We start from the raw sequence: 20,992 nt of genomic DNA, 5'->3' as shown, positions 1-20,992 counted from the left end.
GAGGCGACAACCTGTTTTGCAAATTGGTCGGAGTCGTGCATGGTGAACCTCTGTAGCCATAAAAGGTTTTCTGGTACTGAATGGATTCGAACTCCTAACATCCCTTTCTACTTTAGTGGGAAAGTCCAAATTGCGCTGAGTGAGTTGGAACCCTCTATACACTTGGAGATTCAGTGTGATGTATAATTATAATCGTCCGTATCGTCTGCAACTTGGATTCACTTTAAATAATCGAGATGGCTCAGGCTTATAATTGAATAAGCAACTTATTTATTTTTTTTTGCAAAAAAAACATAAAACTTTATAACCATGAGACTTTATCAATCGATGAAATAACCAATCAAACAATACAAGAGAAGTCCGAGCACGCCTCACCATTAGAAAGCAAAACCTAAAAACACAACAAAATAAACACTAAACTATCTAAAGAAAGACGTTACTTACGCACCACAACACATATCATTACTTCTAAAGAAAAGCACATATCATTACATATTGAACACTTGCATTCATTACCCTGGTTGTGAACGAATCGACTAATTAACAGAGTCACTCAAGTTTAAGCTCATTTGTATCGAACTTAAGTTTGATAATGAGTGTGAGTCGAGTTCATTGTTCAATTTTGTCTTATGAGCCGAGCTAAAATATATATATATATATATATATATATATATATATATATATATATATATATTGTATTCAATCTGCCTCAAGTTTAATTTCAGTTTGAACGAGCTAAACGATTCAAACGGGCAATGGTTTATATATAGGTTATTAGGTTTGGCATCTAAAAATCTTAATAAAATGTAACCGATATAATTTTACATCAAAACCTTAAAGTATGAATGCTAACCCGATTTCAAGGCCTAGTTATCAAACACGTTTATCTGAGTTAATATTTTGTACCTTGTTCTTCCAGTAAACAAGAAATTGTAAAAAGTGTCTTCGGTAAGGTGAGTACTTTCCCAATCTGGAGGTTGGATCTCGCCCTCTGTTCAAGTAGTTGTCATAACACAGTTTCTAGCCCTGGCTTACTGCCAGAGCAACTTAGCAAGTTAAAATGATGCAGGTGATACAGATATATCATATAGCAACCATTACCCTAACATTCAAGCTTGTAAAACAAATTTAAAAGTAAAAACAGGGATTTATGTATGTATCACATCCAAGTAAGAACTCTTCCTTTCTGACAGTGATCATCCCCAGAGCACTGCATGAAAATTAATCCTTCGACTTGATGAGATGGACAACACAAGCATCTGAGTCTAAATATATAAACCATGAATGGGTCAGATAGTTCAAAGCAGACAATTTTCCCTATAATTTATACCCTCGCATGTCATGTATATGTAAGCATGACAAGCAGTTATTAACACTGCACATCTACAACTCTACATCTACACTGGAAACCCTAGAGGCAATAACTAATATTAAGTTACATGCTTACACCCGAAGCAACAACAAAACGAAAGTTGATGGAATGAAAAGTGATGTTTTGCATGATGGCTCAAGCTTTCACTCCAGATGCTTGTTTACCAGTCTTCTCGGGTTCCTCTTCTTCCTCTTCATCAGCAAGTTTAGTAAGCTCTTCCTGGATCATGAACTTTATGGATGCCTTTCTTAGTGTCAGATCTGTATCGAATCGCTTGGCTGCAACAATATATATTACAGAAAAAGAATGCTGTCAAACCAAGTATACCTATGACTATACGTGACAAAATGGGCGACTCTGGTGGCAACTCAAACCGGATAATTTTAGTATATGCTGGGTAGGGTTGACCTGAAACCCATTCTACCCAAAAGCTATTTTTTTTTTTTTTTTAAATTCAGCTTAGCGATAGTAAAGAAAACTTCTTCATATGATAATTTAGATTTTATTTGCATAAAATTACGAGCCGCTGTTGACCTATTTGACCATCTTATTTAAGATATTTTATCTTATTTTACATGTAAAAAAATAAATAAAAAATTTGCCTGAATAAACCCACTCATAAATGAACTGTAAACATGTCAAGACTGCCACCTGCTAATAATAACCAAGGAGGAATAAAGGACACTTACCAAGTAGCTTGAAAATATCGGTAAAAGTTGCCTGCAAATAGAGAAGGTAATGTGAAGTGTCAAAATAAATTAAATATAGATGTCAGATTGTATTTACAAACTATAATATTCCAAGGTGAATGATCGTTATTGATTGCACCCACAAATTTAGAGAATGAACAATCATTAGATGACATGAAAAATATTTATGTTGCAATAATAAGATATCAGTGGTAACAAATTCTCACCGTATTGAAGTCTACTTCTTTAAGGATCTCACAAATTGCAGTCCTAAGGTCATCATCAGTTAGCTTTTCCTTTTCCGATTCAGGCTTTTCTTTCTCTTTCACAGCCTTTTTCCCTTTTGTTAGAAATGCAGGATTAAGCAAAACAACCTCATATAGGGAAACAGTAAAAATTTAACTTGTAATTTAGAAGTGTTATCTCAACCCATTTTGTCATAAATATGCCTATTTGGGTATGCTCTTATCATAAGTAGGTCAAATGTGTAAAATTGATTATTATTTTTTTAAGTTATAATGGGAACAGGTGAAAAGTCACCTAACGTGTATTCAAAATGCATAAAAGTCTTACCAATATTTTTTATTCAAAAATATAGATTATTGTATTAACAACACATAATCTGAATTGTATTTAACACAAAGAAGATATAAGATTCAAACAGAGGACATATAAGAATTTGAAGAGCCTGGCTCAATCCCGCACAAGCCATACAATATATATGATCCACCCGGCCCACCCAATTAGCCACCTCCAATTATTTGGCTAGGAAAAAATAAAGAAAGAGATCTTACTACTTTTTTCTTTTGTAGCAGCTTTCTTTGGAGTTGCTTGCTTCTCTTCAACTGCATCTATTTTCTTCTTTCTTGAAAATGTCTTTGGACCAAATTCACTTTGTTCTTGAACTTTTGAACCACTAGTAGAAGATTTAGTTGGTACCTTCTTTTGAGGTGCATCAGTCTTTATAAGAGTAGCAACTTTCTTTGCTTTAGGTTTCACAGCCAATTCTTTTTTTGAAGATGATTTGTCTGAACCTCTTTTGCGCTTCTTTTTGTTTTCTTCTTCAGACTCGGGTTCAGACGCATGTTCTTCACTTGCAGTATCATTGGATTTTTCATCCTCAGACTTTTCTTGAGTACCATTCAAATTTTCATGTTCTTCTTCATCCTCTTCTTCTGACTCGTCTGATTCAGGTGCACTCTTCTTGTTATCCTCTTCAGAAGTTTTTTTACTTTTCTGCTTCTGTAAAAATGAACAGTAACAAATCAAATGAAAGCCTTTAGATTGAGATACTAAGATACAAATTATCAAATGATCGCCCAACATACTTTAACCTTTAGCTTATTTGACCCATTCGGCCCATTTAAACTCACTACTTTTTTATTGAAAAATCAAATGAAAGCCTTTAAATTGAGATACTAAGATACAAATTATCAAATGAACGCCCAACAGACTAACTTTTTGCTTATTTGACCCATTCGGCCCATTTAAACTCACTACTTTTTTATAAAAATTTCAATTGGGTACTCTTTGAAACTTCACTAGCCTATTATAAGCAAGGGGGAAGTACCTTAGATGAGCTTTTTGAAGGTGTAGCCGAAGAGGTGGATGTGCTTTTCTTGCTTGAGCTCTTACGTTTTTTGCTTGACTGAATAGAATGTATATAAGTGGTAGGTTATAAAATCAAGAAATATATAAAGATGAAACTGCCAATTGAAATGCACACCTGGTCTTTCTCTGCAAGCAACTCACTAGTTGTGGCATGAGGAGTCATCATAAAATCCATGAGTTTCACCACAATGTCTTCCTGTTTGCAATACATATGTAACGTCATAAATAAAAGTAACCTACTCACTAATAAAGAAACCGCTGTTAAAATAATAGAAGAAATCAAATTATTCACATAGAAAATAGAAATTGCCACAATTGATGTAGCTTTTTCTTACTAGCCGTTTTGGTTGATAAAACAATACAGTATTTTAAACACATATATCAAACACATACAATTGGTAAACAGACCTTTTTGCCGGTAGATTTGCTGACTGTCAAGTCAAACAGATCGCAAAACTCCATCAGCTTCTCTTTGTTAAGCTTGTCAAGTTTTTCTTTCACTTTCAATTTTTGCTTCTCCTGCTGTGGTAACACGTAACCTATTAGTCAAACTCATTTTAATATAGCATTGTATCATATTATCATACATGATACACTGTATGTTACTGTAATATATATTGAACTGCATAAGTTTGAATATAGACAGATCCTTCTTTGCCCCAGAAATTAACAAATCAATGTGGTATTAGAATCTGCGTATGCATGCTTTTCGTCCTTAATTAAGTTTTATGTTAACACGACTTAAGATTAAGATATATTCTCCTTGACTCATTTATATTTCAAAACAACCGTGAGATGATAGAATACACATTCTTTTATAACTGAACTGTTTTTTACCTCATTGTCGGGCCATACAAAGCCAGAAAACTGCAAGATGTTACTCTTAACCTGCGAAGCCTGCAATTTGAATATAGCACTCTCTGTTATGGATATTATACTCATAAAATAAGGACCTCATGTCTGTTTGAAAAAAAATCAATATCAATAACATAACATCTTTATAGTAGCAGCTCATAGATCATATAAGTACACAAATTCAGTTTTTACATTCAAATACTATAATGTCTTATCATAAATACTTAATGTCCTTAAAAATGTTTTTTACGAATTGGCAATGTGAGACTTGCAAGACCACTTGCCTTCAGATACTTCTAGTACCTAGATAAACGAAAATATTCCACCATAGATGGTAGCATAAACGAAAATACTTTGAAAGACTGCACAGATTTGTATACATTCATGGATTAAAGTTCAATTACCTTTCCTCTCCTTCCAAATAAAATGGTATGGAGCAGTTTGGGAGTTTCATCATTCAACTTCCTCTTTGAGAACTTGTATGCAACTGAAAAGTAATAGGAATTAAGCACACAAAATAAGAAATGCATATTGATGAAGGACTTGGCACACTGGAAATCTTGAGTGAATAATCATGCAAGATTTAGACAAACGAGTGATATCCAAAGTTAAAATCCATGATTCGGTCATCACAGCAAGATAGCTTTACAAGGAAACTGTGAAATGAACAAGGGTATGTGCTCAGATTATTTAATTTAGGCTTTTAAAATTCACCTAGATACATGTTGATTCGAAATGTTTTTCCGTTTTTCTTGTTTTACTCACTTAATCCAGACAAAGAATTTTTTTTTTTAATGGATGTCTCAATAAAAAGGTTTAAGCAAGTTGTTTGACCATTAATCACGTGTCCATAATATCCTTTAACAAAGACGATATAAACAAAGCATGTGAAACACAATCAACGCTACAAAGGGTAAACGATTCAAGTATGATAGACACAAATTTGGAAAGCATCCACAGTTACACATATAGAAAGATATTGAATATAGATAGAGATAAGTAAGACAGGTTTGAGCACATTGAATACCGACTTAATGTTAGTTTTATCTCAGAAAAAAACTAACGTTGCATACTAAAAGTTCACTGGGATACGTATCAAGCTAAAAGGGTAAAAGTCAGCCCCTTCCATCCCCTTCATAATAGTTGTAATTGAAGACCTAAGACATGACTAAATTATGTCCATATCTAACTTCATTAAGCTATTCATGTAACCAAAAAGTATACTTTAAGACTAAGATACAAAATATAGCTGGTGCGAATTATATTATTTCAAATCACATGAACTATGATGCCGACATTCACGTCAAAGTTCAACTTCATTAAGTGATTTTTGCATCTACCAGATAGTCTACATTAAGACTAAGATATAGAAAGTATATCCGTAACGAATTGTGTCATTTCAAAATCAAAATAACGGGCATATAAAGTAAGAAGACAACGGACAAAGGAAAAAAAAAAACTTAAAATCTTACCATTTGGAATATCTTTCAGTGCGGTACCACTACCCTGCATGACATATAATAACAATAGATACAAGTCAAAATAGGAAGAAATTAAAGACATAAATGACAAGCGTTGGTCATGAGGTTATATATTTAAATAACGTTAACCTTCAGGATATGAAATTCCTTGGCAGTGTCTAGTTCGATTTCGGCAACCAATCTTTGTACAGATTTCCGCTCTCTTACAGGCCGCTCAATTGTCGAAACGGCAGGAGTTGTCGGTTCCTTTACTATTTTCTCCTTCCCTTTCTTCTCTCCAGATGCCTCTTTCTTACTGCTACTTTTTTCTCCATTGATCTTCTTTTTCGACCGGGCTTTTGACCCCTTTTTCTCTAAGATTTCATCCTGTTTCTCCTCTTCCTGTTTCTCTTCTTCCTGCTTCTGTTCTTCCTGTTTCTGTTCTTCATGTTTCTGTTCTTCCTGTTTCTCTTCTTCCTGTTTCTCCTCTTTCTGATTATCTTCTTCGTCTTTTGAATCAGCATTTTCTGCATTTTTATCCTCAGTTTCTTTGTCATCAACTTCCATGACCTCGGTCTTAGGTTCTTCATCCGCTTTCTCTTGCCCTTCTTCCTTTGTATCCTTAACCTCCTCCTTCTCTTCTTCTTTTGCATCTTCGCTTACATCAGCATTTTCCTTCTCAACCTCAACTTCTTTATCTTTCCCAATCTCATCATTCTTTTCATCTTCTTCCATCTTTTCAACCCCCTCCTTTTCTTCCTTTGTATCTTTTACCTCCTCCTCCACTTCTTTTGCGTTTTCGCTTACATCAGCATTTTCCTTCTCAACCTCAAATTCTTTTACTTTCCCAATCGCATCATCCTTTTCAACTTCTTCCATCTTTTCAACCCCCTCCTTTTCTTCCTTTGTATCCTTTACCTCCTCCTTCTTCTCTTCTTCTTTTGCATCTTCGCTTACATCAGCATTTTCCTTCTCAACCTCAACTTCTTTATCTTTCCCAATCTCATCATTCTTTTCATCTTCTTCCATCTTTTCAACCCCCTCCTTTTCTTCCTTTCTATCCTTTACCTCATCCTTCTCATCTTCTTTAGCGTCTTCGCTTACATCAGCATTGCTTACGTCAGCATTTTCTTTCCCAACCTCGACTTCTTTAGCTTTCCCAATCTCATCATCCTTTTCATCTTCTTCCATCTTTTCAACCCCCTCAGTTTCTTCTTCTTTTTTCTCGCTCACGTCTTTAGCCGCTTTATCGGTAGCCCCGTTGGTCACCGTTTCCACAATATCAGTTGTCGTATCTTTCTCCCCCATAGCTAAACATTCAATTGCACATAATCAAGTAAAAGAACATCATAAGTAAATACTCAACAGGTAAAAAAACTGCACAAACTTCAATAAAAACATCACCTTCAGCTAATTCATTGACATCGCACACATCACACACAAAATACATGCGGAAAATCATTCATGTGAGCTATATAAACTTAGAGAAAATTTTAAATATTAAACCATGCACTTGAGCTTAATTACACGCACGACATATTTCAGCGAGCAGTAGCGAGATCTATATATACATACACACTAACAATTCACAAAAAGTTACACTTCAGACTGAAAATTCGTTGACTTTTTTAACACGTAAAACACAAAACCCTAACTACCATAACGCAATTCAAACGTATTTAATTGAAGCATAAATCATGTAAAGTTGCAGCATCAATCGCTAAAAATAAGTAAAATTACGAAAAACTTACAAAAGTTAGGGCTAAATTGAGGATTTTGTAGACAAATTAAGCTCAATTTTGAGCCGATATAAAGGGGGGAACCTGATGATGTGTGTGAGTGTGTGTATTCTCGGACTTGTCACACAGATTTTAATAGGAGTTAATAATTAATTAATAAATTAATTGCCATGTCACGCAGGGGGAATAATAAGATTGAAATTTTGACGGTAGAAGTTTAAGGTTCTTGGATCAAACCGGTAAATTGGATATATTCTCCCCTTTATTGACTTTATTTTTTTTTTTCTTAACAAGGGTAGGGGTATAGGTTTATGGGGTGAATGGTTTAATCATGTGTGGTTTAATAAATGTTCTATGAATTATGAATATGATATGATTGCATAATAATGCAAGTTTTTGTTAAAGTCAATGTTCAAAGTGTATAATGTAAAAGTATTTATAACTATAATGTTGATGAATGATTTGGTTATTAATTGTATTTGTAATTTGTAATAATTGTAAGTTGTATTTGTATTTTGTATTGTATGTGTGTAATGCATTGCTAACATTTCAATTAGGGTTTTATGTAATAAATGTAATTGTAGTAGATGATTGTATTTGTGATTGAAGATGGCTTCGTGGATGAATTTCTACTCGTCGAAAAACTACAATAATACGTATATTTACTTGGACTTACAATTAAACTTTTCTCATAAACTCCTATAAAAATACTAATTTACTCTTATAAATAGTAGGGGAAAAGATCTTTTTCACTTGGGATAGGCATATACAACTATGTAAGTTTCTGTAATGTTCGATGCTCTATTCCTTGGCCAATAGCCTGTGTATATAGATACAAAATATGTCGAGCATATCCTACAAGTTTGGAATGGATATGCAAGATCACCTATCTATGGAAATAATAATATACAGCTAATGACATATGTATACAGGTAATATAGCCGCGTACATTTATACCGTGTATATTCTATCTAATATAGCCCCTCAGGCTAAGCTAGAGGTAGACGAATGCTTAGACTGTTTCTAAAATCTTCAAACACGACACGAGGTAGCCCCTTAGTAAAAATGTCCACAATCTGAAAACGAGTGGGAACATGAAGAATGCGTATGTGACCTCGTGCAACTTTTTCCCGAACAATATGTATATCCATCTCAATATGTTTGGTGCGTTGATGTTGAATAGGATTTCCGGATAAGAAAATTGCACTCACATTATCACAGAAGACCAATGTAGCTTTCGAAAGAGACACGTGTAGTTCTAATAATAAGTTACGGATCCAACAAGATTCAGAGACTACATTTGCAACACCTCTGTATTCGGCCACAGCACTAGACCGCCGTTTTGAGGACCAGGATATCAGATTATCACCTAAAAACACACAGTAGCCGGATGTGGATTGGCGTGTATCGGGGCAGCCACCCCAATCTGCATCAGTATAAGAAACAAGAGACTGAAAGGACGACTTAGTTAGTTGCATGCCGAAAGATAAGGTGCCTTGTATATAGCGTATAATTCGTTTAAGAGCATCCATATGACATTCCCTAGGATCATGCATGTGTAAGCAAACCCGTTGTACCGCATAAGAGATGTTGGGCCGTGTAAAAGTGAGATATTGTAGTGCTCCCGCTAAGCTTCGATAGAGAGTAGGATTCGAATATGGTTTGCCTTTAGAGCTGCTTAGTTTACCATTTGTATCAACTGGTGTCTTAACCGGATTGCAATTCACTAAATCCACACGTTCAATTATTTCGGATGCATATTTGGTTTGATTTAAAAATAATCCTTCGGAGTTGCGACTAACATTTATACCAAGAAAGTAACTTACGTTACCCAGATCTTTCATTGCGAATTCCCTAGCAAGAAGCGACATGATCGAGGTACGTAGAGCAGTCGATGAGGTGACTAAGATGATATCATCAACGTATAGCAATAGATATGCAGTTTCATTATTTCGCTTATAAATAAACAAATAGTTGTCGGAGCGACTATGTTGAAACCATATAGTAGAAACAAATGTACCAAACCTTTCATATCAAGCACGAGGCGCATGTTTTAAACCATATAACTGAAAGGACCCGTCCTAATCCATCTGGACGAATACATTACATTTGGTTACATTGCGAGGTACTTGACCTCTATATGATACATTTTACAAACATTGCATTCGTTTTTAAAAGACAAACTTTCTTTACATTGAAAGTTGACGGCATGCATACCATTTCATAATACATCCTACTATAATTGACTTAATAATAATCTTGATGAACTCAACGACTCGAATGCAACGTCTTTTGAAATATGTCATGAATGACTCCAAGTAATATCTCTAAAATGAGCACATGCACAGCGGAAGATTTCTTTAATACCTGAGAATAAACATGCTTTAAAGTGTCAACCAAAAGGTTGGTGAGTTCATTAGTTTATCATAAATGATCATTTTCATCATTTCAATAGACCACAAGAATTTCATTTCCATTTCTCATAAATATACGTCCCATGCATAGAGACAAAAATCATTCATATGATTGAACACCTGGTAACCGACATTAACAAGTTGCATATAAGAATATCCCCTATCATTCCGGGAAATCCTTCGGACATGATAAAAACGAATTCGAAGTACTAAAGCATCCGGTACTTTGAATGGGGTTCGTTAGGCCCAATAGATCTATCTTTAGGATTCACGTCAATTAGGCGTGCACTAATTCTCAAAATTAGTGATGTTCCCTAATTCTTAGGCTACTAAGCAAAAAGAGGCATATTCGGCTTCGATCATTCAACCATATAATGTAGTTTCGATTACTTGTGTCTATTTCGTAAAACATTTATAAAAATTGCGCATGTATTCTCAGCCCAAAAATATAAAGGGTAAAAAGGCAAATGAAACTCACCATATTGTATTTTGTAGTAAAAATACATATTACGACATGGAACAAGTGAACAATGCAGGGTTGGCCTCGGATTCACGAACCTATATCATTTGTGTATATATATTAATACACATAATCGTAATCGAATAAGTTTATATATATAACCTATTAATGATATTATTTTTATATTAATAATATATTTATATTTCATATATTCCTTTTATATAATAAAATATTTTGTTATATTGTATGTGTTAAACATATATATTTATGTGTTTCATTTGTTTATCAAAACAGGAGTTCTAATTATACTAAGTTAATATTAGTAAAAATAATGATAATAACATTAATAAAATACTTATGTTAGTAATAACTCTAATATTGATAATAACAATGATATTAATAATAATACTTGTATAAATATTAATTTTAATGTTAATGATAGTTATGATACTAATTTTAGTAATTACATAATAATAATACTCGTGATAATATAAATGATAATACTTATGTCAATATTAACAATTCTATTATTTATAAAAAGATACTAATACTAATATTTACGAAGATAATAATAATTTGTATTATTTTCATAATGATACTAATAATAAACCTTTTCATTATAATGACAATAATACTAAAGTTTTAAAATTAATAATAATATTATAACTAATACCAATACTAATATTAATGAAATAAAATAATAAATTCTATTTTTCCATAATAATAATATTAGTCATAATAATAATAATGATAACAATACTTAAATGATAATATTATTAATGATAACCATATTATTAATACTTAACAATAATAATATTATCAATAATGATATTACTTTCTAATACTTAATAATAATAGCAATAGTATTTATAATCTTACTAATAATAATAATACTAGTACTAATAATAACAATAATAATCAATATCATATTAATAATAATGTTAACAATTATAATAATAATCATTATAACAATAATAATAATAATAATAATAATAATAATAATAATAATAATAATAATAATAATAATAATAATAATAATAATAATTTTTGTAATGGGAAACTACCTTCAAAAAGCCCTTCAAAAAAATGTCCCAAGCCGGGCTCGAACCCGTGACCTCTCAGTCTCACAAAACACCTCTCACCACTCCTCCATTTGAGTTTTTCTAAATAATATGCGTTTTAATTATGTATAACTCGTTCAAAAAAAAATTTGTTCTGCATCTTCATCAAAAACCAACCAACCCAGGTACGAATCCAATCCATGAATCAGTTATAAAACAAGTTTTTAGATTCTCCAACTAATTATAAATCATTCAAATTAATAGTTTGCAATAAATACAAAAAAATAAAAAAAATAAAAATATATATATACTGCTGTCGCAGTTTTTAAAAAAAAAAATCATGAATTTGATTTTTAGAACGTTATTGTGACGATCGCTCCAAATCCATATGGACGAACACGTCATTCATCGATTTCATTGTGAGGTATTTGACCTCTATATGATATGTTTTGTAAACATTGCATTCTTTTGAAAAGGCACATCATAAATGAATATTTAAATCAAAGGTTTTCGACATCTGATGATTTCTACATATAGACAATCACCGTAAATAATAGTTTACAATAGTACTTCCATTGACAATGCAGTCAAAATAAGATACATGGTGATGATTTGGTGAATGCAACGTTTCCTTGAAAAATATGCCATGTAAGACTCCATGCACATAGCTTGTCTAACATATAAGCAAACAGCGGAAGACTTCTAGGAACCTGAGAATAAACATGCTAACAAGTGTCAACACAAAGGTTGGTGAGTTCATAGTTTTAGTGTTTCGCATAATCTGTATATAAAAGTGGATCACAATATTTCAGTTGTTTCATCCAGAAACGTTTATCAAATATTCTACAAGATTGAGCACCCTGGTAACTAAGCTTTAACGTTATAATAAGTACCCCTGTTTTAACATACATGCAACCAACATGTACAATACACGCAATACAATGTGTACTAAACTCAAATAGTATACGTCTGTTTTATAGTTCAGGCTAGGGTTTCTATACCTGGAACAGACGGGGATGTCAAGCCCTATGGATCCATATACTACTACTCGCGCCCACCAGTTCTTATAACTGGCAGTTACTAGTTACCAAAGCTAAGGGATTTTCGGTTCAAACTCAGTGTAGAATTTAGTATGTACTTGTATCCATTGTGTTTAAAATAAAGTGCATGTATTCTCAGCCCAAAAATATATATTGCAAAAGCATTTAAAAGGGGAGCAAATGAAACTCACCTTAGCAGCATATAAAGTCGTTCATCAAAATGTGATCGAAACTCGGATTACCAAATAACCGTAGATCTCAACCTAGAGAATATATGTTGGTCAATAAATGTCTATCAAGCTAGGTCAGGTCATAGTGTATCACAATCCTAATGCTCGATATCGACATACAAAAGTTATCCAAAGTCGTTTCAAAAAGTCAATTTTGACAGTTGTTTAACAAAACGAGACGTACCTTATATAAGGATTCATTTACTCGGTTGGTAATATTCAAAAATCCAATTTATCAATCTCGTAAACAAGTTGTTTAAATCTTAATTGTAGATTCAAAAGCAATTTCAATTAACGTCAATCATAATTCAGTTGATCATATCTTTTAATCCGTTTATCGAAATTATTTGATATCTAAATGAAAAGTTATTGATTTTTCGCCAGCTTTCCAAAAACATGTATATCATATACCTTTTACCAGTAATATATGTATTTAATTCGTGATTCATTATAAACTGTTTAACGACGAAATTTAGCATACAAGCATGTATAACTATATATACTTGAGCACTAGACATGGATACACAATTAATTTATGAAAGATAAAATATGAGTGCTTACGTATCAATATTGAGATTCAATATTGTAAGAAAGTACGTAGACGTAACGGAGATGATAAACACTAGTTTGACTCACGAGCAAAACCCTCAAATCATACCCATAACCTCCTTAGTAATAACCCATAATTTCCTTAGCTCTAGCTTGCTCGAAAACTCATTTTGAAATCATTTGGATATCACTCCGTCGTAATATTTTATGTATATTATTATTTTTGTATTGTAAAAATAATAATACTAATACTATTAATAATAAGATTAATAATAATAATAATAATAATAATAATAATAATAATAATAATAATAATAATAATAATAATAATAATAATAATAATAAAATAATAATATAAATACAATAGAGAAAGAGATAGAGATAGTTGGAGGATATGAAACTGAGCCAGACTTCGAGCTTTTATACATGTGGCCTACTACAGTACCTCATGCGATCGCATGAGTTTTCAGTGTTTTTGCCATGCGATCGCATGGCCGCCTTATCCATTTTTGTTTGCTAGTTAGTCGACATCAAATAGTGTTACTGTAGCAAATAGTGCTTCACTGTAGCAAATATTGTGTACTGTAGCAAACAGTGTTTTACTGTAGCAAATAGTGTTTATTGTAGCACTGTAGGAAAGTACGGTTTCACTGTAGCAAATAGTGTTTTACTGTAGCAAATAGTGTTTTACTGTAGGAAAGTCGTTTTTACTTGTACATATATGTCACACCCCCAGTTAGGGCCTGGGCGAAATGTGATTCAATATCATAATACATACCAACATATTATAAAATGAGAATAATAATTATATGAATAAAACCAAATTGCAGCAGAAGGATTAATAATGTCGTTACAAGAATTATAAATTGTTCAAATGCAGAAAAGTAAATATGTGATAAGTCTTGATCCTAGCCAAGTAAGTCATCACATAAGCAGTAGATATAGAGGTCCTGATCATTCAGTACCTGAGACAAACATGCTAAAAGTGTCAACCAAAAAGGTTGAGTGAAATTCATAGGTTTAACAAATATGATTGACCGTTTGTTCTTAGACCACAAGATTTGTTATAAAAGTAGATCACGCAGATCCAAAAGTAGTACTGATTTGTGATATTTTAGACTAAACGTTTGTTTTGTTACCCCGATGATAAGTTGACAGTACCTTATCACCATGTTTAAATCATTATTAAGTAATACAAAGATATCGCGGTCAAGTGTATCGGGGACGTTACTCCCGATAGGCCTACCCCCAATAATTAAGAATGCCTTATCCTGAAGACAATTAAAAAATATCACTGTGGGGTCTTAGTAGCATAAGCTAGTCATAGCACAGTTTAAGTTTGTACTTGTATCTAAGTTGTTTAAAGTATAAAAGCAGCATGTGTCTCACCCCAGTAAGTATAAAAAGTGCTATAGCAATAAGAGTGGAGCTATGAAAGTCACCTTAGTAATTCGGTGAGTGAAAGTATTCCTTAAAGAGAAAGTATGGATGATCGAAGTACGGAGAAGTCAACCTAAGAATAAGTTGAGAATAGTTTAGATGTTTTGCCCTTTGTTAAGATAAATTTATGAATGTTTAAGTGTAGTTTCCTTTACTAAGTTTCCATGTTTAGTGAGTTTCTTATTAAAGAAGGTTTCTCGTTTTGGAAAGGCTTTTCATATTAGACGAACTTCCAATCTAACACTTTCAATTCGAATGGCCTTTTCAGGTCATAGGGTTCTGAGCCACAGGACCCTTTAAATCGGAAGCCCAAACTCTCCGCCTAGACTTTCGAGCGTCCACTCCTCCGAGAAAGATCAAGATCTATACCTGTCTAATATACCCTTCCAATACGTTTTAGGTTTAAAGTTTAAGTTATACTTATACGTAATAATAGTAGTATTAGATAAGTAGGTTAAATTAGTGTAGTAGTAATTAGAGGTAGTATTAAAGGTTTAGGGTTTAGTATTTTAATTTATATCTTATATTTATTATACATGTAAGGATACATATATATATAGTTTAAATTTAAGTTTTAGATCAATATAAGCATTAATAATTGTCTAATAATGCTCACTAACATTTTATTGACTTCTTATTAGAAGGTAACATGTTTAAAACTTTATAAAAAATTTTCTATACATTAATACTAGTTTTTATGCATTAATTATTATTTGCTATTATTGTTTTAATAGCTAAATACAATTAAATAGATAAATATGTTTTAAATCACATCTAATATTTTTCTTAGGATCTACTGATCAATATAAACATTGGGAAATTTTATAATTCATTGTTATAATGTTTAAGTATTTATTTCAAATTTTGCTCTCGGTTTACAATAATTCATAGTTAATTATGTATAAAATACCAATTTAACTCAAATAAAATATTTTATATTTTTCGTGACCTTCCATAAGTGTACTAAACTTAAGAAAATTATTTATATATATATATATATGTTATAGATTTAAATATTTAATTCGAAATTTGCATTATTTCTAATATTAAAAAAAATATAATTTGACTTTGAAAATCAACTTTTATAATTTTTGCTTGTTTGTTCAGGTATTACAATCTCAGGAAAATTATTTGTATACTTATATTACTGAATTAACTATTTATTTCAAATTTTGTTTTGTTTTATGTATATAATCGGAATTAAATATAAATAAATAGTTAATAATTCTAAAAATAATTTTTACATCATTTTTAATTGTTTTCCAACTGTTTTCCTTCAGTACATATAGTTCTCATTATTTAAAAACCTTTTATCTCTATTTATATGTATTTACATATAATTACCGAACAATGATAAATAGAAAATAAATATATAAAATGATAAATAAACCAAACATTCAGTTCCAGAAATGTTTTTACATCATGTGTATTATTAGATCAATTATATAAATTCGTTTAATATTTATTATGCATTTACATGTATTTACCGATAATTTAATAATTCGTTTTTAAATATAAATTAATATAGTTTCCGAATATATAAATCATAAAAATAATTTTTATAACCATTATGATACTTTATACTAATTATCATGTATTTATTTTATTTATTTATAATTATCTTGAATTTAATTTGTATTTAACAATCGGCTAACATAAAAACATAATAAAAACTGAAATAAAACTATAAAAAAAATATAGAGAACTTACAAAAAAAAAATTTCCAGAGATTTGAGAGAGAATTCTTCAAGTTTTTTTTTTTGGTGTACAAATTTGTGAACTAGGCTATGGTATTTATAGTTACAATTTTTGGTAAAGAGAAAATAAAAAAATACAAAAGTTTATAAAAAATAACTAGTGTCTTGTAAAAAAATTTAAAAGTATTTATGGCCAGTCATGCCATCATTTCAAAATATAAATAAATAAAAGTAAAATTAAAAGTAGGAATAAAATAAATAAAAGTGGATCTAGATCTAGTTTATATATAAAAATACCTTTTTTTTTACAATCGGCCGGAGCCCATGATGGGGTGTTTATATATTTTTTTTATTATAAAAACAGAATATTTATATTTCATAGTTCTAAAAATGTTAACTAAATTAATTTCTATTTTTATTTAATTATTAAATACGAATTTTGATAAATATAAATATATATATTCGGTATTTATAAAATTATAAATACTAAATGTGGTTTTTATTTAATTAAATTATTACTTTATAATTTTATTAGTTTTATATATGTTACTACATTTATATATACTTGTATTTATTATATAGTTAATTGTATAATATATTAACTAAAAAAAAATAATATAAGTATTTTATATGTAATCATGTTATGACATAACTTTTTTTTATAAAAAAATTCTTACGCGTATGTTGTTGAATAAAATTTATTATTCGTTTAACATTCGTTAATTTCGTATGTTATATAACGACCTTTTATTAATACTTAGAGTTTATTCATTTTACTTAAATCTTTTGTTCGGGCATTATATAGATGGAAAGAGAAAAAAAAAATGAGGGTCGTTATAGTACCTCCCCGTTAATGAAAACTTCGTCCCGAAGTTTTAAGTGGAGTTCCCGTCTGCTTCATCAACAGTTGGGAAGAGATGGGGGTATTTTCGTATCATTTGGTCTTTGCGTTCCCAGGTATATTCGGGGCCCCTACGCGAATTCCAACGGACTTTAACAATAGGTATGTTGCTCTTACGAGTCTCTTTGACCTCTTCTTTCATAATCTCTATAGGTTCTTCGACAAAGTGCATTTGCTCATCAATGCGGATATCATTCAAAGGAATAACAAGAGTATCTTCGGCGAGACACTTTTTCAGATTTAAGACATGAAACACATCATGTACTTGACTTAGTTCAGCTGGAATTTCTAATCGATACGCAATGGGACCGATTCTTTGAATAACTTTGAAAGGTCCAACATAACGCGGACTGAGTTTACTTCGTTTACCAAAGCGGATAACAACTTTCCAAGGAGATACTTTCAACATAGCGTTATCTCTAACTTGGAATTCTAACGGTTTTCGGTGAGGGTCTGCATAACTCTTTTGTCGAATACGAGCGGTTTCTAAACGCTTCTTGATTTGCACGATCTTTTCGGAAGTTTCATGTATAAGTTCAGGACCAGTTAATTGTCTGTCCTCGAGTTCATCCCAACATAACGGAGATCTACATTTGCGACCGTATAAAGCTTCGAATGGTGCAGCTTTAATACTAGAGTGATAGCTGTTGTTGTAAGAAAACTCGACTAAAGGTAGGTGTTTATCCCACCCTTTACCGAAATCGATAACACATGCTCGTAGCATATCCTCCAAAGTTTGGATAGTTCGTTCACTTTGACCATCCGTTTGCGGATGATAAGCTGTACTCATGTCGAGTCGAGTTCCAAGAGACGCTTGCAAGGATTTTCAGAAATTGGAAGTAAATCGACTATCGCGATCCGAGATAATAGAAGTAGGGACACCATGACGAGTAACAATCTCTTTAACATAGAGTCGAGCTAACTTTTCCATACTTTCAGTCTCTTTGATTGATATGAAATGTACAGACTTAGTGAGACGATCAACTATGACCCAAATCGTATCATTGCCATTTGCAGTCTTAGGCAATTTTGTGATAAAGTCCATAGCTATACCATCCCACTTCCACTGTGGAATATCGGGTTGAGTTAGAAGACCAGAAGGCTTTTGGTGTTCAGCTTTGAATTTCGAACAAGTAAGACACTTACTCACATAAGTAGCAATGTCGCCTTTCATGTTGGGCCACCAGTAGAACTCTTTCATATCCTGATACATTTTATTAGAACCGGGATGAATAGAATACCTACTCTTATGTGCTTCATCCAAGACTAGTTCACGGAGATTACCATAACGAGGAACCCAAATTCGATTACCAAAGTATCTTGTACCATTGGACTTAACTTGCAGTTGGTTTTCGAAATTTATAGGTCCTTCTCCTTCGATAAGTGTAGGTTTGATAGCTTCAACTTGAACTTCGCAGATTCGAGAGATGAGATTCGATTTGATCTTAAGATTTAAGGCACGAACACGCCTAACTTCGTCCTTTCGACTTAGAGCATCGACATCTACATTTGCCTTTCCCGGATGATACTTTAGTTCACAATCATAATCATTTAACAATTCGAGCCATCGTCTCTGTCTCATGTTTAGCTGTTTCTGATTAAAGACATGCTGAAGACTCTTATGGTCGGTGAATATCGTAAACTTAGTACCGTATAGATAATGTCGCCACATCTTCAGAGCGAATACCACGGCACCTAACTCCAAATCGTGTGTGGTGTAATTAACTTCATGTTTCTTTAATTGTCAGGAGGCATAAGCGATAACCTTCTTGCGTTGCATTAGAACACAACCGAACCCTTGTTTCGGGGCATCGCAGTAGACAACAAAATCGTCAGAACCTTCAGGTAAAGATAAGATCGGAGCAGTGGTCAACTTCTCTTTCAGAATCTTAAACGCAGACTCTTGTTCTTCGGACCACTCGAATTTCTTCCCTTTGTGAGTTAACTTGGTGAGAGGCTTTGCAAGAAGAGAAAAATCTTTAATAAATCTTCGGTAGTAACCGACAAGTCCCAAAAATTGGCGAATATGCTTCGCAGTCTTTGGCACTTCCCAATTCTGAACAGCGGTGATTTTAGCGGGATCGACATGTATTGCATTACTATCTACAACATGTCCAAGGAATTGTATGGTTCTAAGCCAAAACTCACACTTAGAAAAATTTGCGTAGAGTTGTTCTTTTCTTAAGAGTTCAAGAATCAATCGTAAATGTTGCTCATGTTCTTTCTCGCTTTTAGAATAGATCAAGATGTCGTCGATGAAAACAATAACGAATTTATCAAGGTAGGGCTTGCAAACACGGTTCATAAGATCCATAAATACGGCTGGAGCATTGGTTAAACCGAAAGGCATAACACAAAATTCGTGATGTCCGTATCGGGTGCGAAATGCAGTCTTAGGAATGTCGGACTCCTTGACTCTGAGCTGGTGATAACCGGATCTTAAATCAATCTTATAATAAACGCTTGACCCTTGAAGTTGGTCGAATAGATCATCAATGCGAGGTAACGGGTAACGGTTCTTTATGGTAAGCTTGTTGAGTTCTCGGTAATCAATACACATTCTCAACGTACCATCCTTCTTTTTGACAAATAAGATAGGAGCTCCCCACGGGGACGAACTTGGACGAATAAAACCTAGATCCAAAAGTTCTTGGAGTTGGTTAGAAAGTTCCTTCATTTCGGAAGGTACTAAACGATACGGTGCTTTAGCAATGGGTGCAGCACCTGGAGATAAATCGATTTGAAACTCAACTTGATGAGGCGGTGGAAGACCAGGGAGATCTTCGGGAAACACATCGGGAAAATCTTTAACAACCGGGACATTTTCAATACGCGTTTCTTCGGATTCGATCATTTTAACGTGAGCTAGTATGGCGGAGTAACCTTTCACAAGGTATTTACGGGCTTTAAGACATGAGATGATATTAAGATTGGAACAACTCCGTTTGCCTTGGATAACAAGAGTTTCTCCACTTCCTAACGGAATTTGAACGGTCTTATCGAAACACATGATGGCTGCTCTCAATGGACCTAACCAATCCATTCCAACCACTACATCGAAACTACCTAGCTCGACCAGCAAAAGGTCTATCTTGAATTCCTTATCGGCTAGAATTAGGTTGCAGTTTTTATATATTTTATCAACTTTCATTAACTTCCCATTAGCCACTTCTACTAATCGTCTGGTTTGTAGGGTTTGGGGCTTTTCAGTAAAAAGGGTGCAAAACTCATTTGACACATAACTCTTATCGGCTCCCGTATCAAATAAAATAGTGGCATAACAATTATTGACGAGGTACGTACCGGTAATGACCTCATCCTCATCACTGGCTTCTGCAGCAGTAATCACAAAAGCACGACCTTTGGCAGTAGCATTTGCTCCAGTAGCTGGAGTATCTTTCTTCTTTGGACAATTCGGGCTAATATGCCCCTTTTCACCACAAGTATAGCATGTTGGAGGAGCTCTAGCCGGAA

At 32.7% G+C, this 20,992-nt stretch overlaps 2 protein-coding genes across 4 annotated transcripts; both read right to left on the bottom strand.

Moving 5' to 3' along the window:
• Nucleotides 1–806: 806 nt before the first annotated feature.
• Nucleotides 807–7,827, bottom strand: LOC139894367 (DEK domain-containing chromatin-associated protein 3-like). 3 transcript variants are annotated; one of them, XM_071877614.1, is made up of 12 exons: nucleotides 7,739–7,827; nucleotides 6,138–7,297; nucleotides 6,000–6,033; nucleotides 4,932–5,014; nucleotides 4,510–4,569; nucleotides 4,081–4,194; nucleotides 3,788–3,868; nucleotides 3,632–3,709; nucleotides 2,859–3,303; nucleotides 2,289–2,401; nucleotides 2,062–2,092; nucleotides 807–1,650 (listed from the first exon to the last, which is right to left on the bottom strand). In XM_071877614.1, the coding sequence occupies exons 2-12, from the start codon at nucleotides 7,293–7,295 to the stop codon at nucleotides 1,508–1,510; spliced, it is 2,340 nt and encodes a 779-aa protein (XP_071733715.1). In that variant the 5' UTR covers nucleotides 7,296–7,297; nucleotides 7,739–7,827; the 3' UTR covers nucleotides 807–1,507. The 3 variants fall into 3 exon arrangements, with proteins under 3 accessions (XP_071733715.1, XP_071733713.1, XP_071733712.1); XM_071877612.1 differs by having other exon boundaries at nucleotides 810–1,650; nucleotides 2,856–3,303; nucleotides 4,081–4,191; XM_071877611.1 differs by having other exon boundaries at nucleotides 811–1,650; nucleotides 2,856–3,303.
• Nucleotides 7,828–8,715: 888 nt separating this feature from the next.
• Nucleotides 8,716–9,597, bottom strand: LOC139888133 (uncharacterized mitochondrial protein AtMg00810-like). Its single transcript, XM_071871166.1, has one exon. It carries the CDS (start codon nucleotides 9,595–9,597, stop codon nucleotides 8,716–8,718), a length of 882 nt encoding a protein of 293 aa, XP_071727267.1.
• Between the last annotated feature and the right edge of the window lie 11,395 nt (nucleotides 9,598–20,992).

Source organism: Rutidosis leptorrhynchoides, chromosome 2 (genome assembly GCF_046630445.1).
Source record: "Rutidosis leptorrhynchoides isolate AG116_Rl617_1_P2 chromosome 2, CSIRO_AGI_Rlap_v1, whole genome shotgun sequence".
Taxonomy (NCBI): Eukaryota; Viridiplantae; Streptophyta; class Magnoliopsida; order Asterales; family Asteraceae; genus Rutidosis; species Rutidosis leptorrhynchoides.
This window is presented reverse-complemented; position numbering and strand designations above follow the sequence as displayed.

What these genes read in the sequence shown, in the direction of transcription:
- LOC139888133 (XM_071871166.1), bottom strand. Translation starts at nt 9,597, where the DNA reads ATGTCGCTTCTTGCTAGGGAATTCGCAATGAAAGATCTGGGTAACGTA.
- LOC139894367 (XM_071877611.1), bottom strand. Translation starts at nt 7,295, where the DNA reads ATGGGGGAGAAAGATACGACAACTGATATTGTGGAAACGGTGACCAAC. An exon ending in TATTTGGAAGGAGAGGAAAG is followed by an intron (nt 4,570 to 4,931) that starts GTAATTGAACTT and finishes TTCAAATTGCAG; the next exon opens with GCTTCGCAGGTTAAGAGTAA. An exon ending in AAGAAGTAGACTTCAATACG is followed by an intron (nt 2,093 to 2,288) that starts GTGAGAATTTGT and finishes CTCTATTTGCAG; the next exon opens with GCAACTTTTACCGATATTTT.